We start from the raw sequence: 24,609 nt of genomic DNA on the forward strand, positions 1-24,609 counted from the left end.
AAGTAGTGGTTTGGGATTGTAGCAATGCAGTTGCAGTTGTTTTGCAATTTACTTGATATATGTTGCAATGCAGGCATGTGTTCAATTGTTTATAGCCTGCATTTATTTTGTTATTAGACTTTTATAAATAATTTAATTTTAACTAAGAGTGAAACACTTGATGTGTTATCTGTGTGTGTGTGTGTGTGTGTGTGTGTGTGTGTGTGTGTGTGTGTGTGTGTGTGTGTGTGTGTGTGTGTGTGTGTGTGTGTGTGTGTGTGTGTGTATGTGTGTGTGTTCCGAAATGCACTTGAAATGATCACTTTTCTCTTGATTTCCCTTTGATATTTTGTTTAGGTACAGTCAGGGGTGGACTGGCCATCTGGCATACCGGGCATCGTCCCGGTGGGCCGTTGACCCAATGTGGGCCGGTCCGCAATTTTTTTTTTTTCTTTTCGTTTTTTTCCCTCTAAATTCCCTCCAATTGGGCCGGCCAATTGGCTACACAAGGCTAGCAGTGTGTTGCCAGCATCGACACATATTATTGGTCTATTGTTTGTCATTGTCAATCTATCATGGGCTGACAGGCTCAGAGAGCCCTGACAGTGCTGTCAATTACAACACAAACCAGGGTGGGGCGGGACCTCATGGCATGGGTGGGAGTCGCGGGACGGGCTGCTGCTGAGCTGAAAATGGATAAGCAGAAGAAATGCCCGGGTGGCGCTGAAAAACTGCGACTTAAAAAGCTGAAGTCTCTGGAGGTGGAGGCTGCTAAATATTCTAAATTGACGGACCTATTTGGTGCCGGGGTCACCACCCCAGCAGGTGCTGCTGCGCCGGGAGACGAGCGAGTGGAGGCATACATGGTAAGTAACGTTAGCTTGGGGCTGGCTAGGCTACATTTTTGAGACATGTCCAAAAAAAAAGTAGAAAACGTTTTTACATTGAATGTGATGTGACCTAATGAACTGCATAGTCCTACTTGTGACAACATATTAGCCCAGAGTTGAAGGGCTGTGAATGTTGGTAGTTGTGGTTGATTTTGTTTAAATATGCCGAATTGTGATATTATGGGTTTTTATTGTTCAGATGATTTAGCTAGGCTAGCTAAGAGCTGCTAACGTCAGCGGTTTCTTGTACCCATAGCAACAGTAAACGTTCACATGGACCAACGAGCTGTAAGTAGAGATGAAGCTGCAGAATAAAGCTGTATTGTAAATACAGATGAGATACTTTGAATTTTAGCACAAAATATAAGTAAACCTATAGGAAATAATTAGATTAATTTGCAATATTTGCCATCGAATTTATTGTAATCTTTCAATTCATTTATTGTTTATTGAGGTGATAACTATTTCATAATTTGTGTGTAACTTTAATTTCTGTGTAAATCTGTTACTTTTACTGTAGTTTTCAAATGGCTGTGTATAGTGCTGTCTTGAGCATTTTCAGGTATTGTCACAAAGATCTGACTTTTTTGCATTGGAAAACACTAGTTAGTGTCATAAGGAAAACATGGCAAAGCCACTAGTGTTGTTACGCTCGCGAACGTTTCGTTCAATATGAACTAATCTTTTATCTTGTACATTATTCTGTGGTTTTGAGTTATTTCCCCATCCAATGATAAATGCTTTCCCTATGTCCAGCCCAGACAGGTTCACGGCAAGTCCAGCTGGTCAGTTCAGGGAGAGAGCCAGACCAATTCAGGCAGCCCAAAGACTGCACCACCTGAGAGGGAAAAGGCTGTAGAGAGTGAGGAGTATGTCAGCCCAAAGACAGGATCACCTGAGAGGGAAACAGCTGTTGAGAGCTATGAGTGTGCCAGTCAACTAACTGATTTTTTTTCACAACCTGATCAGAGAAATCTCCAGTCATTTTTAAATTACCATCCTCAGCAAAAAAGTAGCAATCCAGTGGTGCAGAAAGTGTTCTGTAGCAGAGACGGCACCAGTAGAAGGTGGCTGACGTACTGTCCAGAGCGTCACATGCTGTATTGTTTCATCTGCATGGCATTCGGTAAGAGAACTGATAGCAGTCTGTTCATCAGTGGAATGTCAGATTGGAGGCATATACACCAGCGCACAGAGGAGCATGAGAGAAGCAGTGGACACAGAAACTGTGCTGAAGCTTACCTCTTGAAATCCGCCAGTGCTGATATCAGCAGTGTGTTTGGTGGCAGTCAGATGTCGGCGCACAGAGAGCAGGTCAGAAAGAGATGGCAGGTTTTGGAGCGCATCATAGATGTCATCAAGGTTCTTGGGAAGAGGGGGCTTGCATACAGGAGGTCAGAAAATGAGGCAGCATATACTCTGGAAGACCACACAGTTGATCATGGTAATTTCTTGGAACTCATACTTCAACTGGGGAAGTATGATTTCTGTTTAAAAGAGCTGCATTGACAGCTGCATTGAGAACAGCAAAAAGTTGCATTTGTCTGGTGGCACGAGAGGCAGAGGCTCCCTTGTAACTTTACTCTCCAAAACCACAGTCAACTCAGTGATAGATGCAATTCACCATCTCATTAGAAAAACATCTCCAGTGATATCAAGAAAGCAGGAATGTTTTCAGTGCAGCTGGACACAACACAGGACATCACCTCTCAGGATCAATGCTCTATAATTATGAGGTATGTTACTGATGTTGTTCATGAGAGGCTTGTTGCAGTGCTGAAGTGCAGTTCATCCACTGGACAGGCCTTGGTCAACATGCTGTCAGAAGTTCTGGACAAAATGGGTCTCAGCAAGACCATGTGCATTGGAAATGCGACTGATGGGGCATCAAACATGCAAGGCCAATACAAAGGATACTCCTCACTATTGTCGGCACAATCTCCAAACCAGGTGCATGTATGGTGCTACGCACATGTACTAAATCTGGTGCTTGCAAACACAACCCAGATTGTTATTGAGAGTGGGTCCCTGTTTGCGCTCCTCAATGGCATTGCGGTATTCATCAAAGAGTCATATAAAAGGATGAATGTGTGGGAAGAGTCAGGCCGAAACAAGAGACGTAGACGCCTTGCTCCTATTTGCGAGACACGCTGGTGGGCCAAGCATGAGGCCCTGAAGAAGGTGTTTGGCTCCTTTGGAAAACCGGAAGATGGTTCTGTACGTTGATGTGCTGTTGACATTATCAGCTATACAGAAACAGGCAACAGTGAAACCATGTATCCGTGTCATGGCCAGAGGATATGCAGAGTCATTGCTCAAGTATGAGACGATCTTGACGGCTCAAATCTTCCTCCGCATATTTGAACATACCTCTCCATTGTCTAAATACCTTCAGACGGCAGGATTGGACATCCTCTCTGCTCACAGAATGGTGGCATCGACACAGGATACGCTGAAAAGCTTGGGAAGAGATTTTGAATCTGTAAAAAAAGCAGCAGACACATTTGTCAACTGGACAAACACAGAAATCCAAGAGAGAGATGACACGGACATAGAAGTGGAGGCCACACTGCCACAAAAGTCGAGGAGGATGAAGAAAGTTTTGCCTGGAGAGATGGCTCAGGATGAGACCCTGGATGATGCAGAAAAATCCTATGAGGTGAATGTGCATAACCGGATCATGACACAGCAATTGAAGCCATTCATAGGCGCTTTTTAACACACGGCAATCTATATGCTGACTTGGCATGTCTGGATCCCAGAAACTTCCCTCAGCTCTGCACCAGTGCTCTTCCCCAGTCTGCCCTTCAAGACTTAAGCAAGTGCGTGCAAGGATTTGACAGCAGGGCAACCAAGGAAAATATGCAGGCCGAGTTGAAAAGCTTTGCACTCCAGTGGAACAGGCTGAAGGCATCCCCATTGGCAGAGTACAAAGCAAGAACAGTAGAAGATGGATCAGGTGGTGAGGAGGACAACACAGAAGAGGTTGAGATAACTCCCATAAGCTGTTGCTCCTGCAAAGAATGCCCTCTGTGCTGCTACCAGATACTTCGCCGTTTCAACATGCTAACAGATGCATACCCTGTCCTAGGCCTTGCTTATAAATACCTGCTTACATTATCCCTCACACAGGTGGCTTGTGAGCACACATTTTCAATTTTGAAGTTTATTAAAAACAGACTCAGAAGCACCCTCTGATCTGATAAATTGGAGGCATTTATGTTGATGGCCACAGAGAAAGACATCCTCATGTCCTTGGACTCTGACTCTGTGATAGACAGACGAGAAGAGTGAGCTGCTTAAAAAGCTGCTCCACTGATAAGGCGAGAAATATTTAATATTATTGTTATTATCACACATCACACATTATGGATGTAGTAATTCATTATTTGTCATTTTAATGATGCTTTTCAGAAGTTGTATTGTGCTTATGTGTTGATCCTTAAGGGTGTGATCATGTACACTAAATGATCAATTATTCTCCATTACAGGTTGTTCTGATATATTTGAGGAGTCGTTCTCCCTCTGTTCTATATGTGGACTTGTTCTCTCATTTGGGACCACTGTTAGAATTTGGTAAGTTTATCATGTATTTTTTTATGTTGTATAAATTCATACTTCATAACGCACATCCCAAAAGTTTTCAACTCTAGGTGCAGGACAGAGGAAAACATTTTATTTATTTTTCAGACTTAATAATGTATCCAATTCCCTCTCAGGTTGACCACTTGACATGTGAGAGCTTGAGGAGTTGTTCCCCCTCCGTCCATGTTCGAGGACTTGCTCTCTCTCTGCCTCCACTCTCTACCTTCACTGCACCAAAGTTTGGCTGTTGAGTCTCCTCTAGTATGGTGAGTTTATAATTTTTTATGTTTTATGAAATCATACTTAATTTGTGATGATTAGAGACTTAATAATGTATCCGATTCCCTCTCAGGTTGACCACTTGACATGTGAGAGCTTGAGGAGTTGTTCCCCCTCCGTCCATTTTCAAGGATTTGCTCCCTTACTGCCTCCACTTCACCACTTTTTGAGAAGTCTATGATTTGTTGAGTATGTCATGTGTCTTATAATGTTATATGAATTCATACTTGATTTGTGATGATGAGAGACTTAATAATGTTTCCATGTCTCTTTTAGGTGGACCACCCTATATATGAGAGCCAAAGGAGTTTTTTTCCCTCTGTCCCCTTTTGAGGACCTGCTTTGTCTCCTCCATCATTCACTGGGCCACTTTTAGGTTCCTGAGCTTATTTCATGTGGTGAGAGGAATGCAATATGTGTATGTTTAAAGGTTATGTTTAAAGGTTTATGTGAAGAAACATACTATATGTGTGATAAAATGACAATTGGTAATTCATAAATGTCTCTTTATATTCTCTGCTACCATTATCTCCTGTCAAACAGGTTTTCCTGACCTGCTAGAAGTTCTTCTTGATGCTTGAGTCATAGATCATATCTGAGAGCTTCGTCTTGACTTTGTGAGTTTATTATGCAACTTGTTTTGTCTCAGATTGAAACAAAAGGTTTGATTATGATTATTTCCTGGCTGAAGATTTTCATATTGATGGTTTTAATTTCAAACATCTGCATATCTTTTAAGTTCAATTAACAGTTATGCAGGTAGGCCTTAGGGCTCTTTTGAGACTTAAGTCATCCTTCATGACAGATACATTTGTTCACTAAGTGTCACTACGTCACAAAAAGGCTACATGGCTACATATATTTGTCAGTACACAGATACTGAGTACAAGTTCTGTCTGCTGTTTCTTGCAGGTCATGAATTTGGTGAGGAGTGGAGCTGGCTGGCTGTGGACGGGAAAGTATAGAGCAATACATACTTGTGCACATACACGTATATGAGAATGCATATCTATTCAGACCTGTAACCCATGTCTTAGACTTTTCACACAGCTACAGTATATATATATATATTTTTTTTTTTCCAATTCTCTATTTATGGTTTCATAATGAGTGAGTGAGTTTCAGCTCTAATGCTGCTACTGTCTGTAATATGTTTCTATTTAGATTATTTGTCAGGATATTTTTTTGTTATTATTGTCCGAGTCTGGTTTTAACTAATACTGGGCTTACACCAAAAGATTTTCAAAGTCACAGACTAAAAACTGAAAGGGTAGCATAAGGGTTCTTCCCGTTAGTCTCGTCCCACCTCTAGTCATGACATAACTTCTGTTGTGATTTGACACTATAATGAATAAAGATTGATTGATATAGCTGTCAATTTTAGTCCTTGAGTTCATAGTTAAGTGCTTTATTTGTTAACTGCTATCAAGGAATATGACTCTCCTTTGTAGTATGCATGAGAGAAGATGCCGCAAGTTTAGTGGACCTCTATGTAGTGTCCGCTGATAATGTAGTGGGCTGGTCTGGACAGAAAATGTCAGGGCTGAATTTTTGTCCCAGTCCACCCCTGGGTACAGTGTTACTTGGAGCTAATTGATTGATTGTTTTATGGGTATTCTGTGTTGAGATGGTGCAAATATTTTTAATACATATCTAATATATTTCTAATACATTGCTCTTGTGTTGTTCTTTCACATAACTAAGAATATAGAAGTGTAAAAAATAGGCTACGTCAGATTATTCCAAGGGACATACATGTCAAGTCAAGTCAATTTTTATTTATATTGCCCAAAATCACAAATCAGAATGAGGGGGTCCTTGGTGTATTTTCTATCTTGTAAGGGGTCCTTGGCTGAAAAACAATTGAGAACCTCTGCTCTATGGTACGCACTATGATGCCATTTGGGCAAAAAATGTTTGGAGTGTTTTTTTGTCATATAATAGACCAAATAAACATAATCTAAAACATTTTTAAATAAATAATTATTTGGGGGTACTTTTTGGGGTGTGTTGCCTTGAGGCAACACTGTACCATAATGGTAAGTTATGAAAAAAAAAATAATAATAATAATACATGAGACTTTTATAGCACTTTTCATGAAACTCAAAGACGCTTTGACAGAGAATTAAGAAAAGACAACAACAAAAAAACAAAGAAATACAAAAAGAGATAAACAAAACAGAATATAGGGGTGGAGGGGGGTGGTCAGTGGTTGAATGCAGTGTTGAACAGGTGGGTTTTGAGTGATGTTTTGAATGCTGTGAGGGAGGAAGAATCTCTGATGGATTGGGGTTGGAAAGAGAGTTATTGTTTCGAATTTGAACAAAATGTATTTAAAAACACATGGAAAATACTAAATAGCCTCAACAGGTTAAATTGCATGCCAATTAAAATGTGAAAATCGTTATTTTTTATATTTTAAAAAGATTACATGTCTGAATGTTGCCTGCAGGCAACATTGTACCATTGTGAAACAACCTTTAGGAATAAATACGCAAAGAGCCTAGGCATCTTTCATCAAACTTTATTGAGCCATTTGACAAAAGAGATTCACTATTGTGGAACTTCATGAAGCAGTTATTGTCAGCAGTGAAGCACAGGTACGTGACACACTTTGATCACTGCACTTTCACCCTTACAGCCAGGGTATTTGCACCGGCCCTTTTTCTCCACCCACACAGGCCAATGGTAGTGTGGTCATGATGCACATGTGTTTATGGCACTGATGAGGAAGAACCTCTGTGCTTCTTCTCAGCCATGTCTCTGTCAACATTATGAGATGGTATCCCCCTCTTCTTCAAAACTTTCCTCTCGTTGCAAAGGCAACTTCAGCTTTTAATTTAAGCAGGCTGTACATTTCTTTCTTGGGGATGCCGCAGTCCTTGCAGTCCCTGTGGTACAAGAGCCATGCATTCACTAGAATGAAATCCATAATGTGCAACACGATCTTGTGATGCCACTTCCTTGACCTGATATTTGTTCTGTAGAGAGCAATCAGCAAGTCTAGAAGATTCACTCCTCCCATACTTTTATTGTATGCATGCACAACACTTGGGCAGGTAACCTGCAATGTTTCTTTCTTTTTCTTATCCCATCTTTGCACAGATCGTTGGGTTGGCTTTAACATCAAATGTATCTTGGTTAAATTGTAGAGATCTATGATGAATGGTATGCTTTTGAACAGTTTATACTTAAACACACAATACCACAATATCATGGTCAATCCATAATGGTATGGTGTTGCCTAAAGGCAACATTTACAATTGACCATAATGGTACGATGATGCCTCCAGGCAATATTTGCATTTTATCAAGTTTCCATTACCTAATTAGCTAATTAAGTATATTAAACTATTATAAATTAAGGTTTACTCACCTATTATTGTGAATACATTTTTTTCCAGAGAAGAAATGCGCAGGAAATTACGTTTTTAGACACATTTCTTGGAGAGAAATGGCTGAGCTGATCCTTGTGGGAAAGGCAGCAAACAGGTTCTTCAAATTGGCCGCCAGAGAGTCATGGGACAAATTCAAACACTACTAATGGTTCCTTATGATTTGAGATGTATTGTGTGAATGCAAAAGCCAAAAATGGGTATGTTGCCTGGAGGCAACATCATACCATAGAGCAGGGGTCACCAACCTTTTTGTCACCGAGGGCTACTTCAAGGGTACTGAGTAATACGAAGGGCTACTTGTTTGATACAAACTTCCTGAATAACATAATTGCACGGTTCACCTTTAATGATAATATTATTATTAATAATAATCAGAATACATATTAATTTACTGTATGTGAAGGACTGTCTGGTCACATGTTAATGTTATTCCTCACAATAATTATTAACAATAATTTACCATTGCTATAGCAACCCCATTGTTTTTTTATGAAAATGTATCTATATTTATACACATTCTCGCGAGATCTATCAGGGGTCGTTGTAATGCTGCGTTCACACCGGACGCGACTTCGCTCTAATCGCTCGAGTTTCACCGCTGCTGCCAGGTGTGTTTACTCGCATCATTCAAACAAGACGCGCTGGCTCGGGAGCTACAACTACAATAAAATGAACATATTTTGCCGTGATTAAATTGTAATACACGTTTCTAAATGATGCCGAAGTAACAACATACTGATACCGTTTACTAAAAACCATGAATTAATGCTTGACAAGTCTGCAGACAAGACGGCAGGCGAAAAACCTTTTAAAATGCTTGTTTTCTGAATGGAGATTGGGTCGACCAGGCTAAGCTAACGTTGTATATGCTCATTCCACACTCATAACAATGGCCTACAGACGTAAATAAACCAGCGACTGTATTCGCCATGACACAGACAGTCTGTGGTTTGTACTTGTTTAACTTTCTGAAAAGATATGAGGAGCTGTGATCTCTGTTTGCTAACTGCTAACAGCTGATGTTTTCTGGTTGAACGTCAGTGGCAGGCTGAGATCCTCACCACTGGTGTGTGTGTGTGTGTGTGTGTGTGTGTGTGTGTGTGTGTGTGTGTGTGTGTGTGTGTGTGTGTGTGTGTGTGTGTGTGTGTGTGTGTGTGTGTGTGTGTGTGTGTGTGTGTGTGTGTGGTGATGAGGCCCATGATCGTAGCTGCTCATGCTAGCTTGTCTCAGCTAAAGGTGGAACGGAGATTTGGTGCGTGGAGTTCAACTCTGAACCTATCTGGGGTCAGAGTTCAATTTCATGCACCAAATCTCCATTTCACTTACATATGTACATACAAAATGTGTGCTTTTAAAATGTTATATTCAATATTGTCATTTTAAAAATAAAAATGTATTCAATAATCTTTTTAGACGGAGCTCCATGGTGACTTGTGCTATTTTTAGAAAATGCACGCAGGCGACCAATTTCCCCCCTACGGGCGACTTAGTGCCCGCGGGCACCGCGTTGGCTACCCCTGCCATAGAGGGTTAAATTAATTCTGCCACCTTATATACAGTATTTATATTTAAGGCTTTACTGATGTGCCACAATAATGTCACCAAATGTTATTGAGTTAAAATAAATATTGTGGCTTTCCAAGTTAACATTACAGTAATTGATATGACTGCGATTAAATCAGCATATACTTCTGCCAGGGGATGCCACCCCTGAAATTCTCCTGCCACCCTCTTGCCACCCCGAATATTTTTCTAGATCCGCCCCTGAACCCACCTGCAATATCTTGTTTAAAAACAGAACAGTTTTAACCACTGATAAAGGCTTAGACCTTAACCAAGCCTTTTCTCGAAAAGGACTTTCTTTAAAAAAACAGTTCTCAACTGTTTTCAACTAGCACTGACTTCGGTTACTTAACCCTGAGTTAATTCGCTATGCCTTGTTGGTTTTCACTTACTCGGTCCTTAACCGATTCGCTATGTCTCCAGATCTTAACAAAAATCGTCAAATGGGCTTATATACCCTTACGTCATAGGCTAACTAACTACTAACGTAACAAGAGACACCTACGTGAAAACGTAACAAGGCACCTATTCGAAGTACAATGTTCACACACATTTATATTTAAAATACAACACACAAATGGTTACTAGCATGCAGGGTTAAATAGAAGAACAAAAGAAAGTGTTAACTCACGCTGCTTGTGATAAAGCAACGCCACGTGTTTGGTTAACTATTCTTATGAATTGAGGCTGTTTTAACATTAAATCCACAGCTATTTTTAGGATCCGCCGGCCGCCATCAAACACACAAATCTAACATTTTCTAGTTTAACTAGTGAATAATCTTTGTCATAACAGGCATCTTCTTACCGATTGATTTGAGCTCTTGTGTGTCGAATGGCTGCAAGCGTCTCCAGGAAACAGCCGGCTGGTTTTCTTCTCCTCGGTCTGCGGGATCACGCGTCTGGGTCACCAGATTGTAAACTGTGATCGTTATTCTCCCGTCCAGGAGAGAAGCTTTAAAAGGAGACTAAATTGAGTCTCTGAGAAGGTTCAATTGGGTGCTTTAATTAAAAAGGGCGCTGGTGTATCACAAGCAGAATATTGTTCAGTCAGACAAACAGCTGTGATCCGCTCCTCGTTAGGGAAGAGAAGAGAGCGAGCCCCTGGTTTCCAGCTGCTATACCTCCTCTGCTGGCTCCTCCTTGTCAGCCGGTTGGCGCAGCTGGGGGCCGGTCCTCCACGTCTTAATCACTCCCGTTATTGCGTTTAAACAGAGGATTCAGACCTTTTACATTCAACATGTACATAAACACTCCTCTCCTCCTCATATACACAAGTTATTGAGCCGTTTCCGCTCTACATCCTGAACTCCTCCCTTCGATGCAATGCACTTCCGTTTTGGCGGACTGGGTTTGTTTTGCGAGCTAGCTCCGTTGTGCCGACAAAGCACTGATATCGCAGAGACAAAGAGGATATAACAATTACAACATGAAGAAAAGTGGTTCGGGAACTACGTGTGCGGTAGTTGGTTGCAATCACTCGAGAAAGCACCTGAACGAGTGGTTAGATAGAGAGTGCTACGACCACAAACCAGCACCCAGCACCCAGCCATGTTGTTCATTAAATACAGATAAACACAACAAATACTGCATGCATTGTATTTTTTAATATTATATATGAATATTTTCATTGTGATGTAATTGTGTGGGCTGCTTTTATATTTTAATTTGTAATACCTGTTAGGATTAAACATGTGATCTTTCTTGTTGAAGCCATTTCTTTAGTTTCCTCTCAACAATTAATTCATTCAGTGTTATTTATGTACAGTATGAGCTTAATATGAATGATGAACTGTGTTAAAAGAAATTGTAGCACTCTAAGGAACATATGAAATGCAATAATGCAATAACAGTGCAATAATGAAATTAAATTACATCAAACTTTATTTTCACTCAAACAGTACAGGCACATATGATATATTGCACAGCATAAAGAGATCATGTAAATTGTGCATTATGTAAACAACAGACAACTGTTGGCTCCTGTGGGCATGACCTAAATAAGGCAGTTTATTTTGGTTTTATGCTGGGCCACGTCGTCATGTTATCCTCCCAGTTTTGCACTGAATTCGGGTGGGGGAGAGTAACGCCATCTCCAGTCAAAGAAGTAGAATCGTGTTCCCAAGCTAGCATCACTGTTAGCATCGAAATCGCTGTGTTTACACCAGTGCCCGTCTGACTGTTTACATCGGTTTACACCGACAGACGCTGTGCAAAAGACTTCCGGCGGAAATGAAGTGCATTTGTGTAGTGTCATGGCGCTACCCGTGTTTTGGCGCGTACACTTGTCTATTCTCTTTCATCACTTTTCATTTAACACATTTTACCGGCTGTAAATCGTGTTTTCCGTAAAGCATGAAGTCAAGCTACTGTTGGTATTTTGGAGATCCTTTCCGGAATAGCTTTTCAAAATAAACTCTAATCACAAGCGGAAACTAACCGGAAGTATTTTCACAATAAAAGCTTGACATCAGACATTGTGCGCGAAAACTTCTGTTTTTTCAGTATAAATCAGCATTTTAACTGATGGCATGTTTAAACTAAATTATGCCATAAAAAATTGATTTTAATTTCTAACAGAAGTAACACATTTCTTTGTGTGAAACACTCAATGAACTACATCTCTGAACTCTCATCTCATCCCTGACGCTTGAACAGCCGCACCCCTCCCCCTCCGGCTCCTTACCTGCTGCGCCGCAAGGTGAAGAAGTACCGGACACTGGGAATGAAAGCAGCAACAGGTCTCCTCCTCACGCTACGACTACGGTTGAAACTCAGACCACGGATCATGATGTGTCCTGCAATTATCCTCTGGAGCGTTTTCCGACTGATCGGGCAAACTATTTTGAAAACATTGAGGACGCCAATATCAAAAGATATATCCTTAAAATGGGCAAACCCAAAGGTCCATTTCCCAAAGACAAGGATAACCGTTGCTTTTCAGAAAGCTATTACACCTCCACCACTAAAGTTGGGATGAAATTTCCACGCAGCTGGAAGTGCTATTCCCCAAAATTTGACTGCTGCTACTGTGAGCCTTGCTGGCTTTTTGCCAACCGAAAGGCACCGTTCTACAACAATGCATGGGTAAACGGAATAAAAGACTGGAAACATCTTTACTAAAATTGAGAGGCATGAATCCACTCAAATACACCTTGGTGCATGCGTAGTATATGAGCAGTGGAAAACCAACAGCACAATAGACGCTGACATGGAGAGGAATGTGCGTAATGCCGCCCAATTTTGGAGACAGGTCGTGGAGCGCATTGTTAATGTAACTCTCACTCTAGCTTCAAGCAACTTGGCATTCAGGGGCCATCGAGAGGTTCTAGGTCAGGGAAAAGCTGGCAACTTTTTGTCAATAATAGAATTATTGGCTCGCTACGACCCTGTTTTGAAAGAGCTAATCAACCGACCAGAAGGGTCAGTGAAATATCTCAGTCACCAGATTCAAGATGAGATTATTTACATATTTTCTCAACATGTGAAAGCTGACATCATTGATGAAATAAATGAAGCCCCATTTTATTCCGTCATCATGGACACAATGCAAGATGTGTCAAAGATAGACCAGTTGAGTCAGGTTTACCGTTACATAACTGTTGTTAAGAACGACATGGATATTGCAACAGATACACAGATCAATGAAGTCTTTTTGGGTTTTGAAGTGACTGAATGTTCATCAGCTTCAGAGCTTGAAAACAAAATCCTTGGTTCTATAGAGAAAAACGGATTAGATCTGTCTAAATGTCGCGGACAGGGCTATGATGGGGCGGCTAATATGAGTGGTGTGTATTCAGGCTTGCAAGCAAGAATAGCCGAGAAGGAGCCCCTTGCCCACTATGTTCATTGCGCTGCTCATAATCTCAACCTAGCACTCAACGACTCTGTTAAAAATGTCCCTGGAGTGAAGCAGTTATATGACACTGTAGAGACGCTCTACAACTTTTTTGGTCACAGTATCTTCACTCAGTGAGTTAATGACGCCAGAGGGCAGAACTATCACATTAAAACGCTTATGTCCCACTCGCTGGTCATCTCGCCATGATGCGCTTGTTGCGTTAAGGCACAGATATGGAGACATTATAAAAGCCCTCGTCAAAATATCCCTTACCAGTGACAAAAAGGATGAGCGCAATGAAGCAAGTGCACTCAAGAATGCCATAAGCAAATTTCGCTTTCTATTTTTGGTCAACATGCAGACCAAGATTTTGGAAAGCATAAATTGTGCTTCACAGTTACTGCAAGCAAAAGACGCGGATATTCTCAAAGCATCTACTCTACTGCAAAATGCCATCAGTGTTTTGGTGGAGTATAGGGAACAATTTGATGAGGCGAAGTCCGCCACTCTTGCCCTGGCTACTAAATGGGGAAGTCAAACACAGTTTGAAACAACCAGGGCCAGGAAAGTTAAGAGACACTTTGATGAACTTTCTGAAGACATCCGCCTCACTGACGCAGAGAGCAACTTTCGGGTGACCGTTTTCAATGCATGTCTCGATATAATCATCCAGCAACTGTCCCAAAGATTCACCAGCTTAAATGCAACTGTGAACATGTTTGAGGCAATTCACCCCAACACACTACTGCAAGCAAAGGATGAGGATTTACACCAAGCTGCCAAGCGGCTTAGAGAGCACTACAGTCGGGACATCGCCGCCAGCTTCCCTGGCCAGCTGCTTTCTTTCAGAACCTGTTTCAGGGACCAAACACAAAAACTAAAATCTGTCGCGGATCTGGTAAAAATGCTCATTGTTTACAACCCAGCAGTAACATCTACATTCAGTGAGGTTTGGCACAGCCTTCATCTTATTTCTGACTCTTCCTGTCACCATGGCAACCGCTGAGCGCTCTTTCTCCAAATTAAAACTCATCAAAAACTATTTGAGGAGCACGATGGGACAGGAGAGACTGAGTGGACTGGCCTTGCTGTCCATCGAAAGTGACCGAGCCAAGAAATTGGACATACAGCGGATTGTGGACGAGTTCGCGGATCGCAAGGCTCGCCGAGTACCCTTCAAGTAGTGGTGAGTACACTTCAAATTTAATTTGTACAGTAACCTACTTGTACGTGAATGTATGGGCCGCCGTGCCAATTTTACACTGCTCTGCTCTCATGGTGGCTGCTGGCTGTCCATGGTGAATGGTGTGTCAGAAATGTAGTCATTTTATTAGGCTATGTTTTCGTTGTGCTTGTGGTTTGTTGGACTTTATGTCATGTTATATCATTATTATCTCTGATATATATTTCGTTTCTATACCCTTTGTAGAAACGAAATCTTAAATATTACACCTTTTCTTTAGTTACTTTTCTTTAGTTACTTTTCTTTCAAACATTGTTTGTTTCTAAATTGTAATCTTACTGACTGAGCGACTTTTTACGCACGAGCGTCAGATTACCACCCCGGACTCCCGATATTTTTGTCAAGCTTTATTGGGTTTAAAGGGCCCGGTCATGTGGCCCCGCCCCCCGGCCCGGGTCTGATATGTGCCGCCAGTGGATGGACACATACTTCATGATGCACAGATAAGATTACATGTGGTTTCAACATTTAAGATAAGAAACTTTATGCAATAGTCGTCCAACCTAGACTGTAGAATATTCAAACACCATATTATTGAGTTTAACACAGTTTATGACATTTTCAAAATGTCATACACTTGAGTATACACACTACACAGCAGATTTAGATTTTCATAGGTTTTCACTTCAGTGTACAATCTATAAAAATCGAAAGACATTTCGTCTTTTGAGCTGTTTCTATCTTAATCTTATTTCTATTTATCGTTTTGTTCCAGCTCTGCCAAATCAGTCCTAACTTCCAATAATTTTCTGGAAGTTGCCAGTGAAGGGTGACAATGTGTGAGGTGGTGTCAATTTGCTCCTTTTTCTTTACCTTTAAACCGGAGCGCGTGTGAAGTTTGTTACAACCTTTCACGCTTCCGTCCACCGGGGATGAGCCCACTGTCTTTTGTGAACCTTCACCCTCACCCAATCACCTGGCCGAACAGGAGTCTCTTCTGGTGTCTCGTCTGGTATCCCTGTAGTTTTCCTAGCCTGTGTAGACGAAACTTGGATAATATTACTCAGAGTTCTGACATATTCATGCACTTCTATTCGTCTAATATCTAAAACTGGACCACTCCCTCCTTGGAGGACGCCCAAGCTTTGACATACCTTTTGTTGTTACAGATGGAGCACTGAATTTCGGACTCCAGCTTACAGCTTCCTGCCTACCACCAGCCAAAGACCAGTATAGAGGAATGTTAAGCCCTCCCACTATTTTCCAAGAGGGCGTTGCCAGATTTTCAATTTCAGGTTTTAACCAGGAGATGGCGCTTCATTCACAAATACAGAGACAAGTTTCATGGACTTTCAGTTGTGTTTTGAAGAGCATTTGAAAACATAAATATTTTAGATCAACTAAAGTATATCTAATCTTGTAATTCAATAATATATAGTCTTTATATATTAAATAATCATAATTATAATGTAAATGTTTACATTACACTTCTTTATTTGTTATGCTCATACTTTAACCTTTACAATCGTTTGCTTTAATATGCAGTATATTTTTGTGTTTGCTTCCTCCCGCTCCCTTTCGGACACATACTGTATGATTTATTATTATTATTAATATGAAGATATTATTAAGATAAGATAAGATGTTACTTTATTGATTGAACATTTTAGTTTAGAATGTGCTGTCCCACGGTAATTCAGAAGGCTCACAGGTCACATTCCGACCATTATTTAAAACAATAGGTGCTTTCACACCTTCTACAGTTTGATTTGTATAGAGGGAGCTCTGTCAGTTTTCGAATTACCCATTTGCTTTCGGGGAGCCCTATTTTTCAGAGCACGTCCTGCTACTAAATATGTCACACGCAAGCTCTGTTGACTGGCGCAGCAGCGCGGATGCGATCAATTGCTATAAAAACACTCTTCTACTAAAACAGACGGTGTCACTATGCCGGCGGATGTGGCCGTTGTGGAAGCCTCTTCAGGCTCCGCATCGGCAGGCCTCTCCCTCGGTGTGGAGCTGTCAAACTCGACCCTAACGCCGCTTACAGCCGGCCAACTAAAAGTTGTTTTTCCTTCACGTTGTCATTGTTAGACTCCTTCGCTTCTTTGCTTGTGAATCCAAAAGCTGTGACGCTTGGCTTTTTTCGTTTTGCCATATTTTTTTATTACACAGCCAGAGTTAAAAAAATATCAATATGAACATTTCAAATACCGCGCCGGCATCACCGCCATAATCATAGCAACGTAAGTAATAATGCAGCGCCGCCACATACAGATGGCAACACCCAGACATATTCACAAATATAAAACAAATATTCAGAAACTGTAATGAACAATAACTATTATTTATTTCAAGAACTGTTATTTACAGAAACTCAACATTTCTAATCTGTGTGACACAAATATGCACGATTGTTTTGGGTTCCCCCTATTTATCTCAAAGTCAGCCTTCAGGGGAGCTCCCTCCCTCCTCGGGGGAGCCAAGGTCCTCCTAGCTCCCAGTTCGAACAGTGTTTGTGGCTGAATGGCAAACTAACTAAAATAACACCCTTCATCCAGATGAGGATCCCTCCGCTACACTTTGGGATCCTGATCGACCGACGAAACTCCATTAAAATATACATATTTTTGGTGAATTACTTAGTTTAGGCACGTTAATAACGTTTTAATGAAGTTGAATACAGTATATTCATATGTGTCAGTGATTTCATGTCAATTCGGCGAACATAAACATAAATGATCATGGTGAAGATGATGATTAAATTAGGATTAAAAATCGAGAGCCGGGCTGCATTTCCTCCCGTTCGTTTTTTTCGAATAACAAAATTATTTTGTTAAATAACAACATGGTGATGTTTTGTAAATGATTACATGTCTCTTATTTAGCACAGTAGTATATGATATCCATGACATATGGATCTTAACAAAGTTCCGCTGTACACCCAGCATACTGTATCTCACTTTATTTCACATGAGCTCCAGTGTGGAACTCCACTGCACCCCCTGGTGGATCATTGATCCATTGCAGCTGGCTTCATTATAATTATATTTATCTATCACGGGGGCGGTCTCAAGTCAAGCTGGAGGTTTTCCCTTGAGCGAGGGCAGATCACGTACCAATCACGGCCCTCGCGTTTCAAACTGTCTGAAATGAATCGCTACATCTGTATGAGACCTATTGTTAACTACATGTTATTATTTATTAACTACTACGTCACCGAAATCAATGTATAATCATGATACTCCCTCCTTTGAGCATAAAATGCTCAATTAATATTGCAATGATTACCCTATTATGAAGAGGACATGGAAAACCCATAACGTTGTATTAAAGGTGACCTATCATGCTATATTTGAACAATGTATTGGAGGGCCATACCTATATAAAGTATATAAATATAGTTTTTTTTTCAAAACACCAAACAGATCCTGCATTTTAGCCATGCCTAATTTCGCTCTATATGCTCTTTCCAGCGCTGTTTTTACAGGGGGCTGATTCTGTGAGCTGCAGCTGACCACGCCCCCCTGCAGGAGAGGGGAGCGTGCTTTTAGATCAGCTGCTGGGCTGCAGCGGGGAGAGGAGGGGGACAAAAAGAGATCTCCGTCCTCCGTCTTTTATTCTTATAGAAGTAAGAAGATAAGTAACGGGGCAGAAACACTCCTCTTTACGCAGCCTTTTTTCCAGACATAGACATCAAACGGCGACACATATTCAGTTGCCAGTTCCTTGGCATTAGGGCAGGGATATCTAGATACTTTCCAAGGTTTGACATAATGAATTGTGCTACTTTTAAAGCAAGCAACAATGTTTTCAAATCTGTAATCAAAAAGCTCCTCAAAAACGCTATCGAAGCAGTTCCTGCCGTTGCAACGGACAATTTTTCTTAGTGGATGCATGTCAGTTTAAATCAATACCTACAACTATTTTTTAAATCAATAAAATAATTTTCTAAATCCATAAAAGCATTTCAATTAATATTGGGAGTCATATCGTTACCTTGTTGAGAATGTGGCCATGTAATAAGCGGGATAATGTGCAGCCCTTACATATGATTATATAGAGTCATTATTCATTTGTTTTAAAGCAGGAGGCGCAAACGCTTGCCTCGGGGAGGGAGAAAAAGAGCCACAGCGGAGAATAAACAGAAGGGCAACCATGCCAACCATGCAAGGGAAGTCTTCTTCGCTGCTTTTGTGGCAGACTACAGCGCCACTTACAGGCCTGGTATATGTACTACAGCGGCAATGGCCGGCCGTGGCCCAACCTCTCATTCCCCTGATAGGTGGAGAATTGACCAATAGCCGTAGCGCCACTTTACTGATGTCAATAAAGTATTTAAATCTGGATCAGTTTTTATCAGATCCGTTGCAGCCCCTTCTTTTAGAGATTTGGGTATGGAGGAAAATAGAGAGGGTTGTGTTTTCTGACACTCGGTGAGTTCCCTGGAACACCGGGGACACATATTCATGTATAAAAGACGTACAAAAGTGCATTTTGTATGATAGGTCCCCTTTAAATAAATATAAATTCTCCGTGTACCCACAAGACTTACAAATATATCGTGTGATGTATGGTTTTCTGATGGTATAAATGCATATTCACTAAAAATCTGCCATTAGCACAAAAAATAGTTTACTTGTTGTTTGTTCAATAATAGCTTCTGTCATGGTATTATGTATCATCGTTGCTGCGAAAAACAATACCCCTGGTTTCGCTAATGCGTCTCAATAGCTCTAGGATTAGAGGATTGGTTGAACAAACATATGATAAAACAATATTTCTCTAAACCAGAGGGAAAATACGAACTATTCTCACAGAGGGTGGCATGCAGGAGAACATGAAGGGCTGGTGCCCTTCACTCAAAATGAGATATTGCCTTACGCACTACATTATAAATCAGTAAAGTCACTCAAGAATAAATTAATAAAAACTGATTATTGAAACTGTTGTAAAAACCCTACAACTTCGTCATCCAAGCTCTCAATCAGTGTTATGTTATTTAGTTTGCAGCTCATGCCTTAAAACAGATACTCCAGACCGATTATACAATTGTGTTTATGAGAAAAATGTAATCTGACTCCATAAATCACATAATTGTTTGACTAAAAAACTACACTTCAACTAACAATAAAGGAAGTTCCCCTTTAAACACAGCCCCGGTCTTCTGACGGGGTCTATCTATGTAGTGGCTGGAAAATGTTGTGCCAGTTTCTGTCGCCCTGTCACTGTTCTCCCGCTAACAGTCACTCTCTAGTTCTGCTGGGTTCTTGTTGACTTCTTCACTGGTTTGAGACAAGCTATCCTATCGACCATCTCCCTTTGTAGCCAGACTTCACCACAGCAGAATCGAGTTTCTGTTTTTAGGTCTCAACAGCTTTACTTCTGGACTCAGGGGCGTCGCCAGGACCTGGAAGCATTCGGGGCTTAGCCCACAGTGGTGGCGCTACAGTCGAATTTTCTGCTTCAAGGCTCCCCACACGCACATACACAATTGCGCCATCTGGTGTCACAAACGTGTGCCTGCATTAGCTTTGTTACGGCAATGGATTGTGGGAGATTCTCATAGCACGTGAGGATCTCTTGAGGGTAAGGTGCCTGTATTATCTCGGTGGACAAAATGTCAGTTTTTATTTTATAAGGACAATAACGTACTGTTGTGTTTGTTTAGTTTAATGTTAATTGTTTAATGCTCACAGTCACAGCAACATGTTTTTTGTGTGATTGGCTTTTTGTTTTATATGATTTATCAACGTTATCATCAATAGCTAATCTGAGCAACATAACCCAGCTCACGTGTCCTTTTATGCTGTCCATTGAAATGCAGGTATGTGAGTTTTGTACACCAGTTTATTTATGTTTAATGTTTCACATTGCTCCACCTGATGCCTCGACTACAAAGTCTTCCATGTTTCTACCCTTCTTCCTCTGTGTCACAGTTTCGGGAATATCAAGATCATTGCACAGGGCCTTGGTCTTGTCATAGACCTCATGTGCTTGCTCGTTACTTCTTTACGTTTCAGTGTGTTCTCAACTGCGGTTTTGTAATCTACTGCCTCCACCAAGTCAATTGTTTCTTTCTGCAGGTATTTGTGCAGGCCCTGAGTGGTTGAGAGCAGTGTCTGGAACATGACAAGCATGTAGATGGTACTGAATTTTCAAAGCTTGCTTTCCATTCCCTTTGCTAGAGGGGCTGAAAGGCTCCCTAAAGTCTTGATCAAAGCAGGGAGGTTTTTGACATGCCCAGCGAACAAGTTGTTTGTCCCCTAGCTGTTTCTGAAATGTTTGCAATCTCTGATGGTGGACAAGAGATGTGGAGAAGAAAGAGTAAGGACACTCCAGGAGATCAACGCAGGTATGTGAGTTTTGTACACCTGTTTGTATAAGTTTAATGTTTCACATTGCTTGTGAAAAATATACTACCACTTTACGATCACTGATGTTTTATATATCCTTTATTTAACCAGGTAAAAGACTCATTGAGATTAAAATCTCTTTTCCAAGAGTGACCTGGCCAAGAAGGGCAGCATTTACAAAGTTACAACAGATAAAACACAGACATGACAGGCAGACAAATACAGCTGTAAAACACAAATAAAATGGCACAATAGCCAGTCAATATGCGAAGTAAAACAAACTATTAAAAATCATTCAAAACTGGCAAAATTTAAAAAGATTTTAGGATATACGAGCACTCACATCTACCAATGGTGTCGTGTTCTCTGTCCTTTAAGATGGACCTGAATTCCCCCATAGTGATTAAATCTGAGAGTTTCAGCTCCTTCTGTACATTGTTCCAAGCTGTGGGGGCAGCATATCTAAAAGCTGTTTTACCCAGTTTTGTTCTCACTGTAGGGACCAGCATCTGAATAAAATCTTGGGAGCGCAGGCCATATAGACTTTCTCTTTGACACATATGTGCAAATGTAGGAGGGAACCAACCCAAGCAGAGATTTATAAATAAAACCCAACCAATGGGAAAGTCTTGGAGCAGACAAAGATGGCCAATTAGCAGCAGCATATAAAGTGCAATGGTGTACTCGATATCCACATCCATTGATAAATTGTAAGGCACAGTATCCAAGCTCTTTAGGCATTGGTCAGAGGCATTCATGTATAGCAGGTCACCATAATCTAATACAGGTAAAAAGGTTGCAGATATCAAATGTTTCCTTGTCTGAAAAGAGAAACAGGATTTATTTCTGTAACAGAAACCTAATTTTATTTTTAGCTTTGAAACAACATTTTCCGTGTGTAACTAAGACAAGTTCTGTTCAATAAGAAATCCCAGATATTTGTAAGTAGTGACCCTCTCAATGTCAGTCCCTTGTGCAGTAAAAATATTGGGTAGAATAGATGGTAACTTTTTGCCATTCGAAAAAATCATCACTTTGGATTTTTCAGTATTTAATACCACCTTTAGTTGATATAAATGGGTTTGTATGACATCAAAGGCAGATTGGAGGAAATTTAGACTTTGCTAGACTCTCTTGTTGTTGACTGGACACTTATTTTGTAAAAGAGATAGCATGTGAGGATATCTTAAGCAATGCAGCTCACGTGTCCTTTTTATATGCTGTCCATTGAAATGCAGGAAAGTAATCACCAGCTCTGAGTGATCCGTTGCCGAGGGGACACTACACCGGAGTTACATAAATAGAAATAAAGTGCTATTTTGGGGGGAACTCACCTAGGAAACATTTTTTAAATATTGAAGTTAAAAGCATCAATCTTGTGCACTTTGAGAGCAACATTAAGAGATATGGATACATCTCTCAACACCCATATGTAAAAAAAAAAGAATCAGAATCAGAAACGGGTTTATTATTTAAAAACACTTCATTTTCCAATTAAATCATAAACTATGTCAAATTATTAGAAGTTGTTAGTAATCAGATTAAATAGAAAAAAGGGATGGAAGGAGGAAATAATAATCCCTCATCACTTGCTGCTTCCCTCATCTCTTGCTGCTTCCCTCATCACTTGCTGTTTGTGGTTGAAATTATCTCTTTTGCTGGCCAAACATGCTGGATGGAAAGCAGTGATGTCTCACTTGCCTTGGCCCTGTATCTGCAGTCCCTAAATCAGTCATATTACCCATTGACTCTTGTCTGTTCTGGTGTTCCTATTCATTGTTGTCTCCATTGTCATTCTTGTATGTTGAATCTCCTTCTTGTGTGTCCCTTTCTCCTGTTCTCCTTTCTTCATCCTCTACTCTGTTTGGCTCATCTGTGATGACTGTGTAGGTAAACACAAACAAGTATGTAAGTCAATCAGTTTCCAGCTCTGTCAAATAAATGAATTTCAAGATTCACACATGTGTCTTCATTAAAATGAGTGTCACCACACTGTCACAAAATGTAATACTAACCAATTGAAAATAGTTAAATTTACATTGGAAACCTCTTGTAGATATCATTGTTAAGAGTAGTTATCTGCCAATAGGACAGAATCATTCCTATACAAATGCAGTTTGAGTAATTCACTTAATGTATTCACTAAACACTTTAATATAGTCATTTTCACTTAATACTCTAATATAGTCATCTTTCTGCATTCAAAACTGAATGTAACCGCGGCCGCGCACACGGCCTAAAGTTTAGCTGTTAGGCCCTCCACGTGCACTTCACTGCCCCTTAAGTGTGTGTGTGTTTAGTTAATTTAGCACTTTTCTTAATATATCACTTTCTTTTCAGTTGCTGTGTCTGTACAGGGCACGTGTGAGTGGCGGTGAGTAGTATTCAGATTTGACCTGGTTGTTTCCCCCTCTCAACAGTAACTGTCTGGGCTCATTTAGTCGGTTTTTATACGCCGGATACCATTTTAAATAGCATAGTAGATGAATTCCTAATAAATTGTTGTTGTTTTTTACTGGTTAAAATATTGTTTGTAAATGTGTCTATTTGATAATAAATCATACTCTTGGGAGAAAATCCTTGTCTTAAGCCTTTTTGTTGACTGCCAACTGTATCGTGTTTCTTTAAATGTAATCTGTGGAGCTTTTGCTGTTTGATTAAGTTGAGTAAGAGAGGGCAACAGCTAAACTTTAGGCCGTGTGCGCGGCCGCGGTTACATAAGGAAAGCTGTACAATTTGACATGATAATGAGGAAAAAAGGCCTCCGACAATGCAGATAATTTTTTGATCATATCAATTTTAAGATGGGGATCTAGGCTTAATATTTGGGAGCATAGTGTCCCTTGCCCCCTTTCAGGAGCCCCACTGGATTAGCTTTGATCTGAAATATTTGTATAAAAAGCTTGTTAGCTGGCTGTCCATCTCATAATGTTCACATAGAAACTAGCTGTCAATAGGAAATATCATTCAGAAGAATTATAATTTCATGCAAAAATCTGTCACAAAAAAAGGTTGCACATTTAAATTCAGGTGATGTTATGGCCACCTCAAACATGCTGTCGACACGCAGTGGCAACTATGCCACCATTTCAGCTGACTTTTTCTCAGAAATACTGTCACATAACATCCATATATTTCAGTGCTAGGTTGATGCTTAGCTAAGCTAACTATGAAACACTTTAACTGACAGGACTCAGGATCAACGGTGTAGCTTCTAGCTTCATGTTGAACACTGACAGTAATTCAACATTTCCCAGAGAGATTTCTTTGAAATCACCAGGTAATGCTAAAAAACACAACATTTAGATTGTATGACAAAGTGTTTATTTAATATATCTGGCTAGCTATAGCTACTTGCTAACGGGTTAGCTTACCCGCGCGATTCAAAGTAACGTCAACGTAGCTATAATTTATGCTTTGCTTACATGTTGACATAACTTGTAAGTTTACTGAAATGTACATACCTTGTTCACGTGGCTCAGGTGGTAGCTCTGGGGTTGTTGTGTGAGCCACCACTTGAGAATTGCCGTCTTTT

The 24,609-nt window shown here is 40.5% G+C and overlaps 1 protein-coding gene across 6 annotated transcripts; it reads left to right on the top strand.

Moving 5' to 3' along the window:
* The first annotated feature begins 294 nt into the window (after positions 1–294).
* Positions 295–6,349, top strand: LOC307020260 (uncharacterized protein). 6 transcript variants are annotated; one of them, XM_079651496.1, is made up of 6 exons: positions 295–845; positions 1,626–1,995; positions 4,589–4,720; positions 4,807–5,131; positions 5,277–5,350; positions 5,646–6,349. In XM_079651496.1, the coding sequence occupies exons 1-3, from the start codon at positions 627–629 to the stop codon at positions 4,591–4,593; spliced, it is 594 nt and encodes a 197-aa protein (XP_079507622.1). In that variant the 5' UTR covers positions 295–626; the 3' UTR covers positions 4,594–4,720; positions 4,807–5,131; positions 5,277–5,350; positions 5,646–6,349. The 6 variants fall into 6 exon arrangements, with proteins under 6 accessions (XP_079507622.1, XP_079507621.1, XP_079507620.1 ...); XM_079651495.1 differs by lacking the exon at positions 5,646–6,349 and having other exon boundaries at positions 4,807–4,922; positions 5,010–5,131; positions 5,277–5,627; XM_079651494.1 differs by lacking the exon at positions 5,646–6,349 and having other exon boundaries at positions 5,277–5,627.
* Positions 6,350–24,609: the final 18,260 nt, after the last annotated feature.

Source organism: Notothenia rossii, assembly GCF_949606895.1.
Source record: "Notothenia rossii genome assembly, chromosome: 9".
Classification (NCBI taxonomy): Eukaryota; Metazoa; Chordata; class Actinopteri; order Perciformes; family Nototheniidae; genus Notothenia; species Notothenia rossii.

Excerpts from the sequence above, each read along its gene's own strand:
- LOC307020260 (XM_079651493.1), top strand. The coding sequence starts at position 627 with ATGGCATGGGTGGGAGTCGCGGGACGGGCTGCTGCTGAGCTGAAAATG. Across the intron at positions 846-1,625 it reads AGCGAGTGGAGGCATACATG|CCCAGACAGGTTCACGGCAA; the intron begins GTAAGTAACGTT and ends CCCTATGTCCAG.